At 35.1% G+C, this 24,790-nt stretch overlaps 1 protein-coding gene across 1 annotated transcript in view; it reads left to right on the forward strand.

The window, feature by feature from the left end:
* Positions 1 to 24,790, forward strand: part of TLL1 (tolloid like 1) — a 224,753-nt gene that overhangs the window by 141,123 nt on the left and 58,840 nt on the right. Inside the window, exons 10-13 of the mRNA XM_044224805.1 lie at positions 9,076 to 9,178; positions 11,325 to 11,441; positions 12,599 to 12,744; positions 23,824 to 24,019. Of these exons, the coding sequence (XP_044080740.1) occupies positions 9,076 to 9,178; positions 11,325 to 11,441; positions 12,599 to 12,744; positions 23,824 to 24,019 (562 nt within the window). The remainder of the gene's footprint in view (positions 1 to 9,075; positions 9,179 to 11,324; positions 11,442 to 12,598; positions 12,745 to 23,823; positions 24,020 to 24,790) is intronic.

The following is a 24,790-nucleotide window of genomic DNA, read 5'->3' on the forward strand; positions in this document are numbered from 1 at the left end:
AAAGTCTAGTAGGTGTATCTTATACAACACATGTGAAAAAATTATCAAGTGCCTTACCTATGAATATAAACATATGATGTTATGTAGATTTAATCAAATGAAAGCAAATTATATAATTTATAAAATGGAAACTGTTTTGGTTCAGTACCATGAGGGTAGTTGAATATTATAAAATTTATCATTTTGTCAAATAATAGTATCAAAATAGAAAAATAACTGTCCAAAAATTTCATCAATGCTGGTAACACTAGAATTCAGTATGTATATTTAATGATAACCTGATGAATTAAGACTAACAGGGCTTTTTTTTTTTTTCAATTCAATACATATAAGATAATATTGAGTATTTACTATGGCAGGCATTGTGTTAAACTCTGCACACTCCATTGAGTTTGGTGTTACAATTATCTCTGTTTTATATATAAAGAAATTGAACTTGGGCACCTGGGTGGCTCAGTGGGTTAAGCCGCTGCCTTTGGCGCAGGTCATGATCTCAGGGTCCTGGGATCAAGTCCCACATCGGGCTCTCTGCTCAGCAGGGGGCCTGCTTTTCCCTCTCTCTCTGCCTGCCTCTCTGCCTACTTGTGATCTCTCTCTGTCAAATAAATAAATAAAATCTTTTAAAAAAAAAAAAGAGAAATTGAACTTAAGAAAGGATGGAGTAAACTGCCTACCACCACACAGCTTGATTTAGCAGAGCTAATCATTTAATTTTTATTTAGTTATAGAGCATATGTTTTCTCTTCTGAAAAATTCAGAAGAATGAACTAAAAAATGATACTTAAGTTGATCAAATAAAAACAACTATATAAAGATGTAATAGATTTTAGAAAGTTGTGGAACTAAAACAGAGTAACATATCATGTAGCCGGATGTAACACATCATATGCCAGGATATATTATAAACAGTCAATTTTTTCAAAATTATTATATAGTTTAAAGTAACTCTAATAAATTTCAAAAAATTTTTGTTTTACACATAGACACAATTTTCCTGAAGTAAGTTATTTACAAGATAACAATGGTTAAAATAACCAAGACAAATTAGAAAACAACTGATGAAGTAAAGTGAATTGTACTGCAAAATAATAGAAAAACACTGAGCTGCTTCAGTAATTTGTATTCTGTGGTATGTCAAAATAGGCTTCAAAGTCAATGGAACAAATTAAAAAGAACTTATGCCTGAGGGCTTAAAGACTTTTGTCACATATTTGTTTATAAAATTGTCCTTCCTTCCTTCCTTCCTTCCTTTCATCTTTCTTTCTAGAGAAAGGGAGAGATGTGGGAAGGTGGGGTAGGGGAGAGGGAGAGAGAAAATTTCAAGCAGACTCCATGCCCAACACAGAACCCACTCTAGGGCTTGATCTCAGGACCCTGAGATCAAGATTTTTCAATAAATAATCAATTTTATGTATTTCTACAAAATTCAAACCTTTACTTCATATTTTTCTGAGGAAAACAAGTGATTTGGTTTTTATTTTCTGGAAAAGATATGTTGGGTACCAAAATCAAGAATAAAAAATGCAAAATAATTTATTAAAATAATTACATTAAAAATCTCTTTAACAATACAAAATCACAAATAAAAATGAAAATGATATGAGAGAACATTGGTATTATGTCTATATAAAGGGCTATTTTAAATTAATGAGTAAAGATTAACACCACATTAGAAAATGACTAAATCAGCAGAACATTTTTGTCTCAGTCTCAGTACAAATGGATACTTAATTAATACAGAAATTATTTATTTTCACTATAATAAAAGAAGACAAAGAATAGAATTATAATATCGAATGATAGTAAGGGTATAGAGCTTTTGAAAATAAAAGTGAAAATATCTTTTTCATATTTTGAAGAATGGGCCTGCATTTTAGCCCAGAGATTTATTCTAGGGAAATTATTTGGATCTATGCAGAGGCAGTTATATATAATAATGAAAAATTGGAAAAATATCAAATTTAGGAAATCAAAAATAGCATTGATTTGAGAAAATGTTTTCAGTATATTGGGAAATTCAGTAAGTAGGTTAAAAATCATAGGCATGAAAAGGTCTAATTTTTAAATCACATATGTTAGAGACAAAATTATGGAAGAGTATATACTAAAACAATGCTTATTTCTCCCTGATGGGTTTACAGATAGGTTTTATTTCTTTTTCTTCCTTTAATTTTCTACAGTAAGCATGTATTGTTTTATATGGGAAGAATGTTCTTTTTAAAAAATAAGTTTATTATTGTACAACACTGTAAATGTACTTATCACCATAAAACTATGTGCTTAAAAGTGATTAAAATGGTAAGTTTCATGTGTATATTTATTTCACCATGACAAAAAAGAAGTAAGATTGCCATTTTACATGTAATTGGACTCCCCAAGGTAAAAACAGTGTCCTGTCCAATCTAAGACCATTTTTGATGTTGCAAGGTACATGCTGGTAACAGTCCAGAATGTGCAACTGCGAATGTATCTCTTTGAGCTGATAGAATTATGCAGTTTGATTCTTTGGTTTCATAGAAGTGATTGACTTTTTCACAAGGGCAGATTGTTTTTGTCTTCAATGGAGTTAACAGTTTTTTTTTTTTTTCTTTTCCTATATAACCCAATTAAGAGCGATCATTTGACTGCTTTCATTTTGCAAAACTTTTTTTAATCATTCATCTGTGCTTTACACATATGGGGTCAATTCACAGTATAGTGTTTCTATTGCCAAAGGCACCTCTTAAATTTAGCAATTAGTATGTAGATAAATCTTTGATTCTATTTTTAAAAGTGTATCTGGCTGGCATGTGAAAGAGATCGTTGCTATCAAGAACTTATAAACATATAGCAAGAACAAGGCCCATAATACAATAGCCAAACTCTGAAAAATCACTGAAGAAAGCAAGGTAGAATTGCTGAGATAGGAGAGCTCAGAGCTTGCTGGGAGATGTAGACCTTTGCTAAAGACTTGGAAACGTGTGAAGAGGTTCCAGAAACAAGGAAGGGGCAAGTGGTATCCCAGGAGGAACTACGTAGCCTTTGACTAAAGGAGTGCTGGAACTGGGGGTACTTTTTCAGGCACAGCAGCAAGAAGTCAGGGACAGGTAGGGTGAAGAATCTGTTGGAAGTAATGCAATATGAGGCAGCCCAGGTGGGTTATGACCTTAGAGTCATGATGCCCAAGATTAGAAATTTATGTTGAGTTGGTGTGAAGCCACTGTGCCCGGCTTTCATGGGATTAAAGTGGCCATACAGGATAGGTGAATTGGAGATGAGTGAAACTGAAAACCAAAGTACAGCTTGTGAGGGATGCCTGGTGGCTCAGTTGGTTACCTTCAGCCTAGGTCATGATCCCAGGGTACTGGGGTCAAGTCCTGCATTAGGATTCAGCAGGGAGCCTGCTTTTCCCTCTGCCTGCTGCTCCCCCTGCTTGCGTTCTCTCTCTGACAAATAAATAAATAAAAATCTGAAAAAAACTTGTGAAACTTGTGAAACTATTGCAGTTATTTCAAACAGGTACGGAGAATATGGTCAGTGAAAGCAAAAGGAGAACATTATTAGGGGAACTGCAGAAATTGGAATTGATTAGGTATGGGGTGGAGTGGAGATCAAGGAAAAGAAGAAAGAAAAATATTCCTGTGAGTAATTGGTGATGACCCATCAAAATTTCAAAATCCAGGTGTTTTCATATAAATTCAAGCAGAAAATTACTTTTATAGCATTATCCAACTCCTGTTTTTCACCCGTCAAATCATAAATCCCTGATGGAATTAGGGATCTATCTGAGTTGTACAACTAGTCTGGCCCCAGGTTCTCCTGTCTATTCTTTGGATTTTAAAGTAAGAATCTCTTCCTTCAACGTGTTGATTTTCCTGTGAAATCTTAAAATTAGGCTGATGTTTTTATGTTCCTAGCATAGTTGGATTAAGTAAATTGAGTTAATACTTTTAATTCTTTCATAACTGTCTTCAAGATTTATATTGTGAGAGGTGCTTGAAAATATACCATGAAAATAGTAATACTTGAGAATCTTAACAATGCTTTCAGATTACCTTAGTGGTTTTCTAATATTATCCAATTAAATCCTTCTGCTTTAACTCTGCTTAGATCAGCTTGATATTATGGCCTCCAGGGATTTAGCAGTAAAGAAATACATTCCAACTAAGAAAGTTTAAGTAAACTAGCAAACTGAGACGCTAGAGCTTAAACCCAGGCTTTCTCACTCCCAATCATAAATAGCTTGAGTTGCAGGACAAGATGTAAATTTTTCCCTTTAGCAGGGTACAATTCAGAGCTGAACAAGAGCTTAATGGTCAATTATCCCATGAATTGGCAATGTTTTCTGGAAAGGATATACAGTAAATACTTTAGGCTTTGCAGGTGATATAGTTTGTATCAAATATTCAATTCTAGGGGCGCCTGGGTGGCTCAGTGGGTTAAGCCGCTGCCTTCGGCTCAGGTCATGATCTCAGGGTCCTGGGATCGAGTCCCACATTGGGCTCTCTGCTCTGCGGGGAGCCTGCTTCCCTCTCTCTCTCTGCCTGCCTCTCCATCTACTTGTGATTTCTCTCTGTCAAATAAATACATAAAATCTTTAAAAAATATATTCAATTCTATTGAATTGCAAAAGTAATAATAGACAATATGTAAAGGAATGGGTCCAAGAAGCCTTTTTTTATAAGAACTAGCAGAAGGCTGGATTTGACCTATAGATTATAGTTTACTGATCTTCTCACCTCTAGTCTTATTCCTGAGAAGAAAACTGTAGTCTCCCTAGATTTTTAGGTTTGTCCAAGCTTCTTTTGGGTGGAACCCAGAAATCTATTTTATTTTACTGCTTTTGATTCTAATATCTCTTTTTAAAGAGCCATTTAATAATATCAGTCTAATTGAGGATTTGTGTCTTCCCCATCCTCGGCACTGTAAGACCAATTCTAATTGGTCTTTCTGTGGTGCTCATGGAATTAGTTTAGGTAGTAATGTCTTAATTGTGCTGCCAATAGTTTTTTGATTATATTTTCAATGGAAATTTGCAGGCATCCAGTCCCTTGACTGTTGGTCTGCCTTTCTTCCAGATTCTGCACTCTGTGGTACTCTGCAGTACTGTGTAACGAAGTTTTAATAAGCATACTTCACAGCAATTGTATCAATTTAACTTTGCAGAATAGCAACTAAGACTCATAACCGATCAAGGAAATCCTAGAATTGTTCCTTGTATCTCTTTCAATCCATTGTTCCAATGGAGCCATAATTAATTTTACATTGATAATGGTAAATTGATACCTACCATAAGAAATAAACATTTCTATAACTGTGCTACATAGCTTTAATTTCACCAATCTTTAAAAAAAAGATGCAACATATTTACACAAAATAGCATAATTTAAGACAACCAAATATTTTCCAATTGCTTTTGATTTGTAATTCAAGTTGATTCTGCTAGCAACCTTAGTCAAAGGCCAGCATTTTACTTCTGTGTCAGAGCCCTAAGATTTGATTTTAGAAAACCTATCTTTATTACATTTTCTGCTTCTAAAGGACTCTGTGTTTTATATTAAAGTAGGCTAGTTTTGTTCCTCCACGGTGCCTGGCGTTTAAAATAGAAGATTAAAAACAAGATAGGAAACTTTTCTGTTTAGAGTTATCCCCCTTCCAACTGTGTGTGTGTGTGTGTGTGTGTGTGTGTGTTTTCCAAACTTCAAATATTAATCACTTGTTAGGAATCCAACCACACTGTTTTAATTTTAAATACAATTTGATGATATACATACTTCTAATTTAGCTGATTTCTTTCCCTCATAAAAGAGGAAGTGAAACTATTTGCACATGACCATAAAACTCACCTTTAAATCTGAGAGGGAAGCCACAAAATGAGACTTAGGGTCTACCGTTTGTGTCTAAATTTTAGTTTTGCCATCTCTGTTATAATAACTGAGTTCTTGTATGATTATACAGATTCGAATCCCTGGTGGTTGCTAAAAGAGAATACAAATGCAGAATGAAACCTAGGATCAGGCAGTGGTGGTCTTCCTCATTTAAACAGACTTAAAGTTAATACAAAGCTAAAGAGGAAAACCAGAAATTATTTTCCAATGAAGTTGTAAGAACAACCCAATATTGCATTGGTATTCAGAGATGGAGGAGAAAACATACTGAGAACTTCAGAAAAATTGTTTAGAATCTATACATTTTAAAAATCAAGTGTTGAGGATTACTGCAAACAGAAGGGGAAAAATGAGGTATTGTGGAAATTTTTGTAAACATTTTTGAGAGTATCTGGAATGATAAAATTATGTGAAGGAAAAGAAAAAACAAAGGAAAAGAAACTATAAATAAGATAGAAATAGATAAACAATTTATTTTTTTTAATGATTTATTTATTTATTTGAGAAAGAGAGGAAGAGAGAAGGAGCAGGAGAGGGAGCTGCAGAGGGAGAGGAAGAGAGATCTTTAGCAGGAACAACCATTTGGGAGCCTGATGCAGGGCTCAATCTCAAGAACCTGAGATCACGACCTGAGTCAAAACCAAGAGTCAGAAACTCAACTGACAACTCCACCCAGGTGCCCCAATAATTTTATGAAACAAAACCAAGTTATGCTACACAGATTGTATTACATTAAAAAGCAAAACAAAACAGTGTGCCTCTATTTATTTTAACACCCTTGGTAGATTTCATCTCTTTGGAATCAAGAAAGTCCATGTTTAAAGAGACTGAAAAAGGTTGATTTTAATGGCAAAATGTTAATGCCATTATAAGGCATAGTTGATTATCATTATAGTTTGATAAAGTCTTAGTTTAAATCTTTATAAAATAATTATTTTAAAAATATTTTACTTATTGGGACGCCTGGGTGGCTCAGTTGGTTGGATGACTGCCTTCGGCTCGGGTCATGATCCCGGAGTCCCGGGATCAAGTCCCGTATCAGGCTCCCAGCTCCATGGGGAGTCTGCTTCGCTCTCTGACCTTCTCCTCGCTCATGCTCTCTCTCACTGTCTCTCTCTCAAATAAATAAATAAAATCTTAAAAATATATATATATATATATATATTTTACTTATTTATTTGACAGAGAGAGACACAGTGAGAGAGGAAACACAAGTGGGGGAGTGGGAGAGGGAGAAGCAAGCTCCCTGTTTAGCAGGGAGCCCGAGGTGAGGCTCGATCTCAGGACCTTGGGACTGAGCCACCAAAATGCCCCTAAAGTAATTATTTACATGGGCAATTATAACCAGTTTCGGTGTACAGTTCCATCGATGACTATTGTTGCTTCTGTTGCAAGACACCAGAAGGAATATTTATTGTTATGCTTTATCTTCATTCTCATAAAAAGTAAACTAGTTAAGGATCGAGTTGCCCTAATTAGGACTTAAAAGTATTGTGTTAGGGACACCTGAGTGACTCAGTGGGTTAGGGCCTCTGCCTTCGTCTCAGGTCATGATCCCAGGTCCTGGGATCGAGCCCCACATTAGGCTCTCTGCTCAGCCGGAGGCCTGCTTCCTCCTCTCTCTCTGCCTGCCTCTCTGCCTATTTGTGATCTCTGTCTGTCAAATAAACAAATAAAATCTTAAAAAAAAATTTTAAAGTATTGTGTTATTCAGAGTCCATAGTCTCTCATGGTTCACATCCCCTTCCAATTTACCCAAATTCCCTACTCCTCTCTAACGCCCCTTGTCCTCCGTGCTATTTGTTATGCTCCACAAATAAGTGAAACCATATGATAATTGACTCTCTCTGCTTGACTTATTTCACTCAGCATAATCTCTTCAAGTGGCAGGGGGGTGGGAGGTTGGGGTACCAGGTGGTGGGTATTATAGAGGGCATGGCTTGCATGGAGCACTGGGTGTAGTGAAAAAATAATGAATACTGTTTTTCTGAAAATAAATAAATTGGAAAAAAAAGTATTGTGTTAAAGAAAAAGGAGAAGTGTATGTTTAATATAAAAATGGTAGCACATTTCTGGAATATGGATTCAGCATTGATTGATTACATATATATTTTATTTAGTTCTAGAGCTTGAGAGTTCTCTTAAATATAAATTCAGATTTTAATTGTTACCAAAGGATTATTTAAATATTGTTACAACCTATGGTTTTGTATTAGAAGCATTTATTTAAATACTCATAATTGGTTGCTTTGGGCCAAAGTCCATTGCAGCTTCCAGAAAAAAAAATAGGTTCACCTCACACCTTAGGCATCTTAGATATTTTAAGCAGAATAGAGTTAGAATGAATTTTGGAATATCTAAAAAATTATCTTCCAAATGAATTTCACTTCAGATAGGTATATTTCTCATGCTAGTTTTGCTCTACACTTGGTGTAATCAAGTGGAAAATAGTTATTTGAAAAATAAAGGGTTTTTATAAAGCAGTAAGAAAATTGGCTTTCCTAAAGTTGTTCTTGAATTATCTGAATTATCTTAACAAAAAACAGTATCATTTCAAAACAAAGTATGGAATAAGGGGTCATGTGCAAGATCTTATAACTTGAGAGGTTCTTGAGTATATATTCTTGGATCTAGAGAAGCGTAGTGACATCTGCCTTTGATTATAGTTACATGGATAAATTCAAACTTAAGAGCTGTATTTAAAACATTTCAACATACACAATGATATTATGTTCTTGGAATATGGCACATGGTGGTAATTTTTAATATAATTATACATGTCTGACTGGTTGTCTTTGAAATAAATTATTAAAAAGAAGACATTCATGGCAAAATCAGAATTTCTCATGGCTTAAGTCCTGTTTATCTTAAAAAACTCAAAATAAACTCTTTGAATAAAAATTTCTGTTGGCTTCACCACTGTTAAAATACCTTTATAGGAACTTCGGTTTAATTGATAAAATGTTTAACTGCTGACATTGTGCTCCTATATTGTCAAACATTAATGACAACAAGAAAATATTCTTTTTTTTTTTGAGATGTTTCTTAAGAAAAAAATATTAAGGGAATACTAACATAAAAAAAAAAGAAAAAATTTAGCTATGAATCTGTTCTCATAGTAGTCCTGGGTTCCTCATCTCCAGGAAACAAATAACCGTGTGCAGTCACAATCATTTTACTCTTTGTGTCATTTTGCTCCAATTCACAGATTGTTTTAAATTTTACCACAATGGACCTATACAAAAGCAGTTTGTGCTGGTATGACTACATTGAAGTGAGAGATGGGTACTGGAGGAAATCACCTCTCCTTGGTAAGACTCTTTACCTCCTGTGTGGGCATTCATCTAGTCTGTCCTTTCAAGTAGATTCTTTCAAGAGTCATCTTAGACTTAGAAATGTATGTGGCCCACATTTTAATTTTTATTATACTCTTTTCAACCACAGTAAAATACAGACAGATCAATAGAGAGATTGATTTTAAACTAGCTTAAGTTATGAGGAAATACTTGGATCTGAATGTAATGGCTGAGAATAGCCTCCACATGTATTTTTAATTCGATAATCACCACTTTAATGAGAAAGCCAGATAAATGATGTGGGAACACGTGTATGTGTTTTGTTTTGTTGGCTAAGGCAGTGGAATATGAGCGCCTAGGTCTCTGTTTTGTAGCTGGTCTCTTCTGCCACCCATGTTAGCTCTCACTGTGGACGTCACGGTTGTGCTTCTCAGAGACTTTTTGTGGCTGAGGAGAGGCATTTGTACTTTGTGTCATAAATTGTAGCTCAGTGACCACAGACCACACCATTAACTTGCATGAGGCACTTTACTGTTGCCCTCTGTTTTATTTAAAGGTGAGAGCTGTTGTGAGCATGTAAGCATCTACACTAATACTGATTTTTCTTTGAAATGGCAACTTTTCCTTGATTTTTGAAGGTAGCTTTGCTCAGTTGTGTTTATATGCCATACAGATCTTTTTTTCCTTAATATCCACTGATATTAAGTGGAAATAATAACATAATAACCCGCTGAGTGGACACTGTTGAATTAAAAGTGTATTAAAAGTCTTAGGAAGTCCAAGACATCTAGAAATGTTTAAACATAAGAAAAAATAAAGAGTTGAAGGTAAGTCAGGTTGAGGAAAACATTGTCTTGAGCATTGCATTTCTTAGCCTAGGTGAAGCAATCTGTATATAGGTACATGTGTTCCAAAGAAAACATTTCATTAAATTCATATTGAAGAGCCAAGTCTAAAGCAAAATAGTGGAGCATACCTCTTTTTAGAATGCCGGCAGCATTACACGCTTCGGCATATAGTAGGTCAACGGACTGGTTCGGTCTGGTCATCATTTTCATGTGGAAAATTTTCCCCATCATTTCCCCTGAGACCTGTGCCTTGAAGTGTACTTGTCAGACAGGCAGCATCAGGATCCTTGTTAGAGGGATAGAAATTCAGGCGCCCTTCCACACTTTCTGAATTAGAGATTGTATTTTAACAGACTCCCTGGCATTTCATAGGCACATTACGGTTTAAGAAACATTGCTGTCTTTTACATGCTCTTAATTTACTTTGCCATTTGGAAGACACTTCTTCACCTGTTGACCATTAGTATGAATTTGTTTTAAGTTGACTACCGTTTTTCATATACTGAAACTACATATCACATCACTTCCGGGGGAAATCGTTGGCAATGTATTAGTGTTGATAAAATTATTTCATGTGGATTGCCAGATTTAACCATTTTGTCATCCTATGGAAATTTAAAGCACAGTGGCAGACATACAGTTAGCCAACACATATTTATGGGAGGTTGAGGGAAGACAGAAGGAATGACAGGTAGTTATATTCATTTGGTATTATACTTGCCTGTGGATACATAATTAGAGAACAGTGAGAACTCCTGTGCAAGTCTTCAGGTCCTGTTTGTCATCCTGCCGACTGCACAACGGATTATGACTTTGTACAAGAGATGGAATGTGGACCCTGGAGCAGCATGTAGGTCTCCCTGATGGGTCGTCATTGAGCCCCAAAGGACAAAGAACTCTGCTTTGGGCTGAGACACATCCCTAACCAAGTTTCCTCTGCAAGGACTGGTCTGACAATTGGAGCCAGTTTCTCAGGACTACCTGTACTTTTTTACCTTGATGTATCATGTGACCTTTTACAAATATGTCCTTAGCACTAACTGCTTCTTAATTCTGTAGACAGTAAGACTAATGTCAGTCCATTAATCAGGGAATAGTATGTTCCAGTAATTTATAAATAGATATGAAGAGATTCTTTTATTCATCCACCTTTGTTAAGTAAAGACTAAGCATACTTATAGCTCTAATTACTCTGGATAGAGTATAGGAACCAAATTGGGTTTTATATACATATGATGTGTAGCTAGTGTGGAAAGCAATTAGAATACAGAGTCATATTTAGGAATCTCTCTTTATTCTTTTATTTCTTTTAGGTAGATTCTGTGGGGACAAGTTTCCTGAAGTTCTTACCTCTACAGACAGCAGAATGTGGATTGAGTTTCGTAGCAGCAGTAACTGGGTGGGAAAAGGCTTTGCAGCGGTCTATGAAGGCAAGTCCCATTAAGTTTTAGAGATGACTTCCCCTTACATCTCTTAGCAGAAATTTCCTTTCTCTCCATATCACTATAATGATACTGTAACCACATTTTAATTATGAAGTTTTCTAAATCTGTGTTATAATATTTACAAGACTGATTTTACGAAAAACACTCGGTAAAATTAAATTGCAAGAACCTCTTTCTTGGTACCAGTGACATAGTAACATATAAATGTATGTAGGGATATGTGTGTGGGAGGGAATGACCCAAATTACCATTGTTTCCATGATAGTATTAAAATGTCATGAAGAAATTATGATTTTTCCTTTGAATTAAATTTGTGTTTATTTAGTGCCTATGCTGCTGAAATTCTCTGTTACAGGAAACTGCACAGAAAGTAATTGTGCACATTTCTAGAGCATGCTTTGTCTAAGTGAGAGAGTCAGCATTCAAGGGAGAATTTACCAACTGCTTTGTTCTATACTTCTCTGAAACAACAAACCAGCATTGTGTGTCCTGGCTTTAAAAAATAGACTGTTTTGTTTTGCCAGGTTGTGGGCAGAAGAGATCTGTCTTGCGCCTGCTTCTGCTAGCACAGGGTTTAGGTAATTTAGAAGACAGGAGATTTCTGCTTCCCTTATAATTTAAGTAAACGGAAGCATTTTGCTGTAGAGATTAACTGGATGGCAGTGAAGGGGATTGTTTGGATGGAGCCACAGATGTTGAGCACATGAAGCTAGCTCGCTGCTAGAGGCCCAGAGAATCCTATGGAGCGTCTCTCTTAATCAGCTGTTTTACCTAAGCCTCAAAGACTGTAAGAACCAGTTCAGGGAAATCATACAGAATATGCTAGAATATTCTACCACATAGAACACATTTACAAAATCTCGAACAGTTTTTAAAAGTTAAATACTGTTTTTGGTAAAGATGTAAAGAAACCGTGATAAAAAAAATCATATATTCCAGTGCCATTATCTAATATTTATAGTTAGCTGACTAGGTTTTTACCATCTAAATATTTACAGCAGTAGAACCAGCCAACGTTGATTTTTTTATAGTCCGGTCTTTATGCACTCAGCTACAGGCACTGAGCAAAAATGTTATCTCAGAAGAAAATGAAAATGAAATGTCAGGTCTAGGTTTATTTATTTGCTTATTTTCACCCTCAGCGATCTGTGGAGGTGAGATACGTAAAAATGAAGGGCAGATTCAGTCTCCTAATTATCCTGATGACTACAGACCGATGAAGGAATGTGTGTGGAAAATAACAGTGTCAGAAGACTACTATGTTGGATTGACCTTTCAGGCCTTTGAGGTAAAGTGTTTCAGGCACCCTTCATGGAACATACCCTCCATAAATGACAGTGCCATTTAAGGGCATCCTCATTAAATAAGCAAAGAACCAGAGAATCAGCTTTTTAATCAGCGAAGAAGCAAAGGAATGCCTATAAAATGTAACATCAAGAGTGAAAGAGGTTTTTTTTTTTTCTTCTCCTTTCCTCTTGTCGTAGACATTTTCAAGAAGATTAAAGTGAGTTTACATTATCTGTGCTATTTGAATTAGAATGTTTGAAGTACTGACAATAGCTTCCTTTGACAAATGCACAGGGTTGTTTCACAAGACTGCTTGAAGAGTCCATTAAATAATAGAACTTTTATTTCTCTTCTAAACTAAGAGGTTAAAAGGTAGACCATCATTTTTGGTGGTGGTGGTTGTTGTTATGGAGAAAATCCATTTTTCACCTTTTCATCATTACGGGAAAAACAGTTTCTATCAGAAATGGAGATTCAAGTGTTTTTAGCTTTTGATTTCATCAAAAATATATATCAGGAAGGAGATCAGTACCTATGTTACATTATTCGATGAAGGCACAATAAACCAAAGGTTAGGCAGAATTCTGGAGCAAATTCTGGGTCCTAAACTACCAAGCTGGCTAATGAGTCATTTTAGTGGGACTTAGGGATTAGAAGCCAAAAGATGAAGGACTTTACGGTGAACTCCATAGTATGTTAAAATCGAAGAATCAGTCTAGAAATTGAGAGTCCACCAGTGAAATGAGAAGGAATGACGAAATGAGGGTGGTAGGTCCAGACAGGGTTAAGATCGAGATGCCGTAACTGGAGATGATTTCTTCTCTGGTTCGAAGGCTGATTCTCTGTCCCAGCAATGGAAAGGCAGTAGAGAACCCTCCAGTGCCAGGGTATGCTTGCCTGTGAGAGCAGTGAGTGTGCAGTTGTCTCTGTCTCTACAGCAGAAACATCAGCAGAGCCCAGGCATTACCCAGAAGCCCAGAGACTCTCACCTGCACATGCGAGCTCTGTAATGTATTTCTTTGGTACTTATCTTCACCCTTTTGCATGTGCCCTTTATTTTCCCAGACATATGGCCTTTTATTGTCTTCTCTTATATGGTCATGATGTTGTATTATATGCTCCCGATCATTTTGCAATTCAAACCTTGATTCGTTCTTGAGATTATTTGATTCATATTTGGATTTTGTTATTTTACCGGATCAATAACATTGCAAACGTTATTCAAATAGACCACCTTATTGTTAACAGTGAACTAAAACAGGATAGGATTCATCTGCTATTTAGACCAAAATAACGGGTTCAGTAAAAAATTATCTATCTAATGAGATAATTACTTGTATTTTTTTGATGTTGTCCAAATGATTAAGAGATGAACTTTGAATATATAATTCAAAGTTTTATGGAATTCTCCTATTGCAGCAGTGATGCCAATGAATGCATCTAAAATGGAATTCCATGCATTTAAAAATTGAGATATAATTTCTGAGATGCAGAAGCCTTAGTTGGTTGGCATTTTTTTCTCTAATGCCAATATAGTTACAGTGGTATTCCTCAAAAATAGGATAGTGAAAGGACATGTAGGAAAGATTTACATCTCAGGCGCTTAGAACCATGCCTGATACAGAGTGGTTGCTTAATAAATATTTGTCGATTGAGTGAATGAATAAATTATTACCAAGATTTGGGATTGGGGAAAAGTCATGTCATGTTTGGCATTGACATTACTTTTTATCTGTTATTTCTAGGTTCCTGTCCTCTTTTCATCTTGCTATATTTCCTGATGTTTTGTCTTGCTTTGTTTATATACTGGACATATTCAAATATCTGGTAGGCCTCTTATCTTTAGATGACCAGACCAAATCTTTGATTGTCTTGTCCTACTCACTAACTCAGTCTTCCCTATTTTAGTATTTACTATTTTTGTATGTTACTATTCACTTAAGAACTAGCCCCGATTCCACTTTTTCTCTTAAACTCTGAGGCTGATCAGTTAACATATTTCATTTGCTTTGTCTTCAACAATGTTCCAAACATGACCACTTGATCCCAGCTTTCTGGCCACTACTATGTTCCCACTGCTGCCCCTTCTCTTGGAACTTGGTGAAAATGTCACCTTCTTCTCTTCCCCTCCATGTCCTGATCCACAGTAGCCAGAGTGACACTTTTACAATGTAAGTTAGATCATAATACGATGCTTAAATTCTTTTGGGGCCGTGGGATCACCTGTGTGGCTTAGTCAGTTAAGTGGCCAACTCTTGATTTTGGCTCAGGTCATGATCTCAGAGTTGTGAGATCGAGACCCACATCAGGCTCTATGCTCAACAGGGAGTCTTCTTGAGATTCTCTCTATCCCTCTCTGCCTCCCTTTGCCTCTCCCCCTACTCATGTGCTCTTTCTCTCTAAAACAAATAAATAAATCTTTAAAAAAATTCTTTCAGGGATTTTCACTCACACCTAAAATAAAACCCAGACTTAGTGATCCTATACCAAGACAACCCACAATTGGTCCCAAGCTGCCTCACACTCCCTCTGAGTCGATCTCTTTGGTCTTCTTTCTCTTCCATGGAAATACCAAGTTTACTCAATCTTATAGCATTTATCATTGACGCTCTTCTACTTCTAAATCTATGCTTTTATTCCTCTCATTTCATTTAGGTCTCTTACTCATTGCCTCCTCAGAAAGTCCTGCGTGGTAACTCTATTTAAAATATATTCTGGCCTACCATAGTCTGTCTACATACCATTATTCTGTTTCATTTTAATTTCTTGTGCTTACTACTACTGGGATTTAGGTTATGGATATGTTCATTTACATGGTTACTGTCTCTCTCACTAAAATATGATCACCAAAGGGTAAGGATCGTAACCTACCTTGTTGATCACCATATTTCCAACACCACTAGATGTGGGATTCATACATGATAATGGGGGGATGAAAGAATGGATGGATTATAGGTAAAGGAGTGTGAGAGTGCATGATGATTGGTGGGTAGAAAGCAATATATCCTTCCTTTATCAAATATACATAAATTTCTGTGCAGAAGGAGGCAAGCCTAGACAGCTAAGAAGAGTTTAGTTTATGCAGGAGCTGATATGTCGTATGGCTCAATTTAGATAGGTCCTCAGTTCTAAGAAATTCAGAAATGACAAGGAATTTAGAGATGCTCTAGTATATCATTTAAATCTTCTAGATAAGGGAAATGAACTTATGTCATTAACCTAGTATCATTTGAGCAAGTACTAAACCAGCATCAAAATCCAGGTATAATCAATATTCATTATTCACAGATTTCTGTATCTGCAGACTGCATACTAACTAAAATTTATTTGTAACCCCCAAATCAATACTCATGGTGTTTTCTGGGTCATTCATGGACATATACAGAGCTGCATAATATTTGAGTCATCTGATATGCTCATCCCCAGCTGTGATGTGTTTTATGGGGATAATGTATGGGTTAGATAAACATTATTCAGGCATGCATTATAATGCAGTTAGCTGTGAATTGTATTAATGAATTGGCAACATATATTAAGGTGTCTTTAAAGAGAAACACACATGAAACCAGGTTATGAATGATTGGTTGACAAAAGATTTGTCAGAAGCTCACCAGAAACCAATTCTGTATTCTGTATTTTCTCAGAAGGAATGAATCAGTATTTACTAATTCAGTGTTTTCAGCAACTTTATAGAACTTAACTACCATGAATACTGAGAATCAATCATGTATATATTTTTAATTTATTCTGGTGGTCATTAGGTGATTTGTTTTAATTTGTTCTGGTGGTCATTAGTTGATTTGTATCTGTTTATATCAATTTATTTTTATTTACATAATATATTTTCAGTCTTTGGCTTTACATTCTATTTTGAAGATGTGTAAGTATAAAAGTTCTCACAACTTCTTAGTGTTTTGTGGTTTTGTCTGATCAAACAGTTTTATTCATTGATATCAGTCTTTGCCTTTATTAAAAAACTCTTATTTTGGGGGCACCTGGGTGGCTCAGTGGGTTAAAGCCTCTGCCTTCGGCTCAGGTCATGATCTCAGGGTCCTGGGATCGAGTCCCGCTTTGGGCTCTCTGTTTAGGAGTGAGCCTGCTTCCTCCTCTCTCTCTCTCTCTGCCTGCCTCTCTGACTACTTGTGATCTCTGTCTGTCAAATAAATAAATAAATAAATCTAAAACCAAAACAAACTCTTATTTTTGTAAATTTTAATTTTTGTTTTATTCTCTATGTTACACTTTCCCCTTAGATAAAAGGGGCCTAAATACAAATATGTACATCATTTTGTTGAAATCCACCATGAAGAACTTAATAGTTATCCTTTATTTATACCTTTCTGTGAATTTATGTTGTGACTTTAGGTCTTCTATGCTACTTAGATTTTAATGTGAGTACAGAAAGAAAATCTGAACAAGGATCTTTGCTAATGAATTTCAGGTATCTTTGAGATCAATAGACTTCTGATACATCTGTAATTTTACCGTTTGGGAACCTTGTTCTTTAGTAGTTATGACACATAGCTTCTTAAGGCTGATACTGCAGTAGGTTTGAATAGGGATGTAGATCATGTCAGAAATAATTTTGAAGTTGTTTGTAAAAGAAACCTCTGTATTACTGCTTTGTGCAAGCACTTTCAGTGTGCAGAAATACAGAAGAGAAAAAGTTTGGGAGATTGGAAATGTTTATAGTAACAACTTCAAAGAAATGTCCACAAAGCGGAAAAGAAGTAAAATAAATCTGGAGCTTACTTATGTTTACACTGAAATCCCCACATACATTAATTTAAGTGGGATTAAGTTTGAGGTACTTGTCAGCCTTTCTATACACTCTGATTTGGTTGTACTTCCCTTAGAAAAATCACAAATGTTTAATAGTCTTACCCATTATTACTGCAAGCTGCACAATTGTAAACTATGTTCAAAAGTTCTTATCTTGATACTTTGAGGATTGCCTGACTACAAGTAATCCTTTAATTCCTTTAAATATTTTATATTGTTTAAGTTAAGTAGTCTTTTAAATGACCTAGGAAGCCAAGACAAAGAGATCTTAATTAGTTAACATTTTTCTGTTTTCCATTTACTGTTTTTGGATGTTTGGCTAAGAGTACATATTGGTTGATGATTTAAAAGATAATTAAGTAGCTCTTCAGATTTATGGTTTAGGCTGTATTTCTACTCTGAAAGATTAGCATGTGTTCATTTAAATAAACTTGCCCAAGGTCACACAGTTCATAATTAGTAGCATTGTGACTGAAATCCATTCCATGGACATATGCTATTGAACCCAGATCCTGGTAGCAGAGAGAGGCGTCTATATGCTCTCATATTATTAAATCTTTCCCTTTATAGCTGTCTTCATTTGTGCATTTGTGCTGTTTAATCAGCATATGTTTGTCAGTCAGGGACATGTCTATTTTATTCACCACCGTTTATACATTGTCAAATGTATATTTTCTGTCAATAGTAAGTTTTCAGTGAATATTTTTTTTTTAGATTTTATTTATTTTTATTTGAGCAAGAGAGTGAGAGAGAGCATGAGAGGGGAGAAAGTCAGAGGGAGAAGCAGGCTCCTTGTGGAGGTGGGAGCCTGATGCGGGACTTGATCCCGGGACTCTGGGATCATGACCTGAGCCGAAGACTGCCGCTTAACCAACTGAGCCACCCAGGCACCCTTCAGTGAATATTTATTAAATTAAAGAATGAGTTAAAAGTAACTGTCATGAAAGAAAAAACTAGAATGGCAGCATTAAAAAATCCAAGTCACATGGAAGTAGACCTAACCCAGACTCATGATTTTCATTATCACATGGTTGGATGTATATATTTTTTCTCTGTTTTTGAGCTGTAATGATCTGTGTGTTAATATTAATTAATGCTAAATAATAATAATAAAATAATTATTAAATAATGAAATACTAAGTCTGATAGTAACAAATTTTAAAATAATGATCTTTATTAAGCTTTTCTTCTTTTTTATAAAATTCCTTTTGTTGATAGCATTATGTCTTAGACTCTAATGCTATTTTCCCATTATTAAAATGAATTTATTTTTATCATTTTAACAAGAGTGTATGTAGTAGTATACATATAGGAAATCTACACAGATATGGAAATTCCCCAAATTAATTTTTAATGATAATGCTAATCTACATTGTTTTTTAGTCACACTTTCACTGAACATTTTTTCCTCCAAAGCAAAAAATAATGAGTTTAGCATTGTTCCCTGGGTATACGATTTTAAATTATATTATTGGTAGAAGTTGAATCATTTGTGTAGTGGATTATATTAATTATATTTTAAAACTACATTGTTAACAGTCATAGGAGAGGGTTGTTTTCATTATTATAGTAAAATAAAAAAATACAAAATTTACTATCTTAAATGTATTATCTTGTACATTTTTAAAGTGTACAGTTCAGTAGTGTTAGGTTCATACACATTGTGCAACCAGTCCCCAAAACTCTTTTCATCTTGCAAAACTGAAACTTTATACCCCCAAACAACTCCTCTTTCTCCCCTGCCTCCAAGTGCTGGCAAGCACATTTCTACTTTCTGTCACTATGAATTTGACTACTCTAGGTACCTCATGTAAGTGGAATCATCTGGTTCTTGCCTTTTTCTGACTCTTATTTCACTCAGTGTAACATCCGCAAGGTTCATCCATGTTGTAGCACATGAAAGGATTTCCTTCCTTTTTAAAGCTGAAGAACATTCCATGCATATATATTCGGCATTTTGTTGATTTATTCATCCATTGATGGACATTTGGATTGCTTCCACCTTTGATTAGTGTGAATGATGCTGGTATAAACACGAAGGTACAAATATCTCTTTCAGACCTGCTTTCAATTTTTTTTTTTAAAGATCTTATTTATTTATTTGACACAGAGAGAGGAATCACGAGTAGGCAAAGAGACAGGCAGAGGGGGAGGGGGAAGCAGGCACCCTGCTGAACAGAGAGCCCAACATGGGGCTTGATCCCAGGACCCTGAGAACATGACCTGAGTGGAAGGCAGAGGCTTTACCCACTGAGCCACCCAGGCACCCCCTTGCTTTCAATTTTTTAGATATATACCCCAAAGTGGGATTGTTGAATCAAGTGGAGAACTTCTCAATCTATTTTTAGTTTTTCATGGAATATCGAGGAGCTTTTATTGAAATCATTATCTAGAAGTTTTGGAGTTTTTGGAGCTTTTTACAAATAACTAGGTAGATTTTTTTGTAATATTTATTTGGAAATTCGATTATAAAATGAAGGCTAAGTGTATGAATGGATCCTAAGCCTGGGCCTGGTCCTTTCTTTCGACCACAAAACTCAGCACTGGTTTGCAGTTTTAGAATGAGAGGCTAACTACTTTAGGTTGCATTTAATTGATTTTAGTTCTTGCTAAATAAACATCACTCAGCTTTTCCATGCATCTTTTCTAACCTGCCAGTAAAGGCATGAGCTCGACACAGTAATGAAATATAATATTAATCCCTTCTGGCTAACCTTTGTACTCATTCTTTCTTTTCTGTGTGTTTCAATCTCCATCTAGTATCTTTTAAATTTCAGTTTCCTAAATAAATAAAATAAATAAAGTGCTAACTGTCACTTTTGTTGTGTTCTGTATGTACATATTAGGTCTGTTTACATTACGATAAACTTGTCACATTTGTATATGGTTTGTGCTCTGATTATCTTGAAGTCTGTAATAAATCAGCATCATCATTATCAAAACATATTTATTAGATGTGTAATTGTGCACGACATTGCATTCAGGTTTTAGATAGGAACTGGGTCCATGCTGTAACTCGAAAAGAAACTGCTTTTTCTTTTTTGTTTTTATAAATCATTGACTTTGTTGTTCTTTCTTCTCATAGAGCTTACTGGCAAAATACCAATGGTCTTATCCACTTTCTAGCCTCAACCAGATTTATTTCTATCCATTCTGTATATTAATTTATAAAGTAATTGATATAGCTGAAGAAAATGTTACATAAATGACATAACTAAAAGAACTCAAACTTTCATTTGTGCTCACCATCATTACTCTTGTGTAGATATAGTTGAAGAGCTATAATCATAATTAACACCAATAGGGCAGATTCATTGTGCACACATTACAATTGAATTAATGGAGTTATACTGAAAAATATGTAAAGATCCTTGAGGTCATTGATAAGATATCTAGGAGTGTTATAAAGGGATAATGCATTTCTAAATGTCATAAATTCATATATATGAGGTACATTTTACATTCTAGGCAGGAACAACTGCATTTGCTTTGTGAAAATACAATATAAGTTTCTGTTGAGTTATCCCTTACACAAAGTGCATAATATTTAATATGTATGAAATACATAATTCATAAATAGGTAACAGTAGAATTAATCCTGAAATTGACCATTTTCATGCCTTTTATCCATGAAATATTTATACTTTGTTTATCATTTAAAATATTTAAACCTCTAATTTTTTGCTAAGTAAACAGTAAATATACAGATAATTTAAGTTGAAATTTAAAAAGAGATCCATTATGTATCTATTAGAAGAACAAAGTACAGGTTTTTTGGTTTCTTTTTTGGTAGTGTCTATCTTGGTTTCTTCCTTGTTAACATAGTAATTTTTGAAAGCCATTGTTTCCTCAAAACAGTAATTAATAACCCTTTCTAATTAGGCTTCTTATTTTTAATTCTAGTATGACTTATAATATCAACCAATTTTATTTTTCTTAGTTGACCTATGAAAAGCAGCCCCTTTATTGTATATTCTCACTTCCTTTCTTCTTCTAATTCATTCTTTCCCTTTTCTTCCAAAATGATTCCTGAGTCAGGAGCAATCTGTTCTGTGCCTCTCACCCAGGCAGGTGAGGGGAGCTTGCTGAGACCTCTCTTATTTTCTACAGTTTGTCACCAGTTCAGTGTTGCTCATTCTTTTATCAAGCCTATACCTGGAGAGTTTGGGATGAAAATGTGTCCCCCTGACTGAAGAAAGCCCTTTGGCCATCTGGAAATGTTTTCATATTTATAGAGAACAGTGATTTTGGAAGGAGTATATTAAAGACTGAGAAAAGACAACTATAATATAGCTGGTCAGATTGGCCTTGTCATCCCTGCTGACTAATTAAGTTACCAGTATCACTGTTAGCTCTCCCAGGCCATCTCTCCATTTAAACAGCTGTAGTCTTAAAAATATGCTTTAAAAAGTGAGATACTTTTTTTTTTTTTTAGATTTTTTATTTTAAATTTATTTGACAGAGAGAGATCACAAGTAGGCAGAGAGGCAGGCAGAGAGAGAGAGAGGAGAAGCAGGCTCCCTGCCGAGCCGAGAGCCCGATGCGGAACTCGATTCCAGGACCCTGAGATCATGACCCAAGCTGAAGGCAGAGGCTTAACCCACTGAGCCACCCAGCTGCCCAAAAGTCTTTTTATAATGAACATTTTCCCATTCTTTCCCTTAATTCCACATGCAGAGAAAACACATTTTTAGGAAAAAAACATGATTTGTATATCAAACCCAAAGTGTACCTACTGATGGTATAATTTAAGATTATAAACTTCGCTTCCTCACTTTTCATACCTTTCATCTTGTTTCACTTTATATTTCTCCATAGAATTTATTGGTTGCAAATATTTTTATGATTTCACTGTTCATCTTGTTTGTTATCTCTTTGCTCTCTACCCAACAGTAGCATGTAAGGTCCAAGAGGGTGAGGCTCTTTGTTATTTTGCTAAAGGATGCACACCAAGCAGTGAGAAGAACGCCTAGCATTGAGCAGACACGGAATAGTCATTGAAGGAGTGAATGCATCCTGATTTGTGGTTGGGAAAAGATGAGCAGCAAATGTAGTAATTAGTTCTGATCTAATCTGTCCTTCAGAATCTGTTGTTTTCCATTTGTCCGTATGGTATCTCATTTGAAGGTTATCATTCTTAATGTATTGACAAAATTATGAAATGGATTTTTCAACCAGCTATACCAGCAGTCATCAATTCAGACCATGCTTCCATGGAATGAATGTATTCTCTGACATTCATTTTTTGTTAATAGAAGAATTCCATAAATTAGTGAATTGTATGTTGAATGTGAGTTGACAGGATATGATACTTTTCACGGCTTATTGATTTTAGGTGCTTGTATTTTCTAGATTTAAATATCTAATAAGTATTTAACTTATTAAGAGTTTGGGGCTAATACCCATTTTATGTAGGAAAAAAGGTAAGAATTTTATTTAGAAATTGTTTTATAGTTTGAAAAACAATTTGTAAATTTTGGTTTGTTGTTTTTAGAAGTTTGGGGCTAAAACATAGGTCCATGAGCATGAAGTTCTTCCTAAAGTTTTTTGGGTCTGAGATCTTACTTGCATTTAATGTTTTAAGGAAAGAGATTGAGTTCCTACAGGTTACATGGATTAAGAAGAGTGTGTTGGGGTAAAAGGGCTCACCTGAACAGACATATTACCCTGAGGAAGGAATAGCCAGTGTTGATTCTACATACATAGTCTTGCTACAGCTATGCTGACTATGGGTAAAGAATTACATAGACTAGGAAGTATGTAATTTCATATTACCAAATTTCCCTTCAAAAAGAGACATATAACTTAAAACAGTGCAATATTTATCAACAGAGTTGAATCAGACTTCTCTATGAATAAATTAATAGTTTTGTTGATGAACTAACAGCAATTTTTATGTTACAGAACAAATTATACATTGCTTATGGAATACCTCATTCAGATTGTTAATGATAATTTTAAGTCTGGATTTTTTTTAGCTCTTTTTCCCCAAAGGATTAGTACTTATATTTTATTTTACTTTTTTAAAATGCAGCTAACTTCTGTTGATTTTGACGCATGTGGACACACAGTTCCATAGATTTATGTGTCTCTATCTGTGAACCAGAAAAATAGGCCCTTTATTCACGAGTGGTTTAGATATGGTCATGCATGCTCACACGAAGAGCTCCCATTTTGTAAAAGTAACTTGTTATATGACCCTGTCAGTACTATGGCACTGAGAACACATAATACTCTTTCTAGCAAAATTGTTTTATCTATTAATGAGATGTATCTTCCCATATTTTTATTGTCGCAGATTGAAAGACATGACAACTGTGCCTATGACTACCTGGAAGTTCGAGACGGAACCAGTGAAAATAGTCCTTTGATAGGACGTTTCTGTGGTTATGATAAACCTGAAGATATCAGATCTACCTCCAATACCTTGTGGATGAAATTTGTTTCTGATGGAACTGTGAACAAGGCAGGGTTTGCTGCCAATTTCTTTAAAGGTAATTTGAAGTAATTCAAAGTATGAGATTTTCTTTGTTAGGGGAAAATGTGATATTTAACATTGAATTAAGAGAGAACTACAGAAAAGTTATACTGAAAGTTAATCATGAACTGTGCATTAGGCATATTTGAATGATTTTTTATGTAAAAGATCATTGGTAAAATACTGGAATTTGGAACTTTGTAGCACAGGGCAGGAACTCCATTAGGATATCCTACCATCCATTTTTATGAAATACTCAAAATGGCAAAATCCGGAAAGGGAATTTAAACAGGGAAAAAACATTTGCAATGTAGTCAACATAAAATTCGTGTCCAGAAGAAGTCATTCATCAATTTATTTCCAGGTGACAGTGTTTCTAAACCACCTTGTAGAGAATAATGTTTCACCATGTTGGAAATAATGTAGGGCCTCCTTAGCAGACTCTTCTGATACCTAAAATGTCCTTTGGCAAAGAATTATTATTGACCAGCTTTAATTTTAAATCATATAACCAAATTTTAGTATATTTTCATCTCCCTTATTTGGTGTGCATTACTGAAGTAAAAAGAACCATTTTATTCATTTATTTTTAAAAGTTTACTTATTTATTTGAGAGGGTCTGGAGGGAAGAGAGAGAGAATCCTCAAACAGACTCCATGCTGAGCACAGAGCCCGACTCAGGGCTTAATCTCAAGATCCTGAGATCAAAACCAAGAGTCAGACCCTTAAACAGCTGTACCACACAGGCACCCCAAAACAAAGCAATTTTAGTGCAAATAGCATCAAA

Source organism: Neovison vison, chromosome 11, assembly GCF_020171115.1.
Source record: "Neovison vison isolate M4711 chromosome 11, ASM_NN_V1, whole genome shotgun sequence".
NCBI lineage: Eukaryota > Metazoa > Chordata > Mammalia > Carnivora > Mustelidae > Neogale > Neogale vison.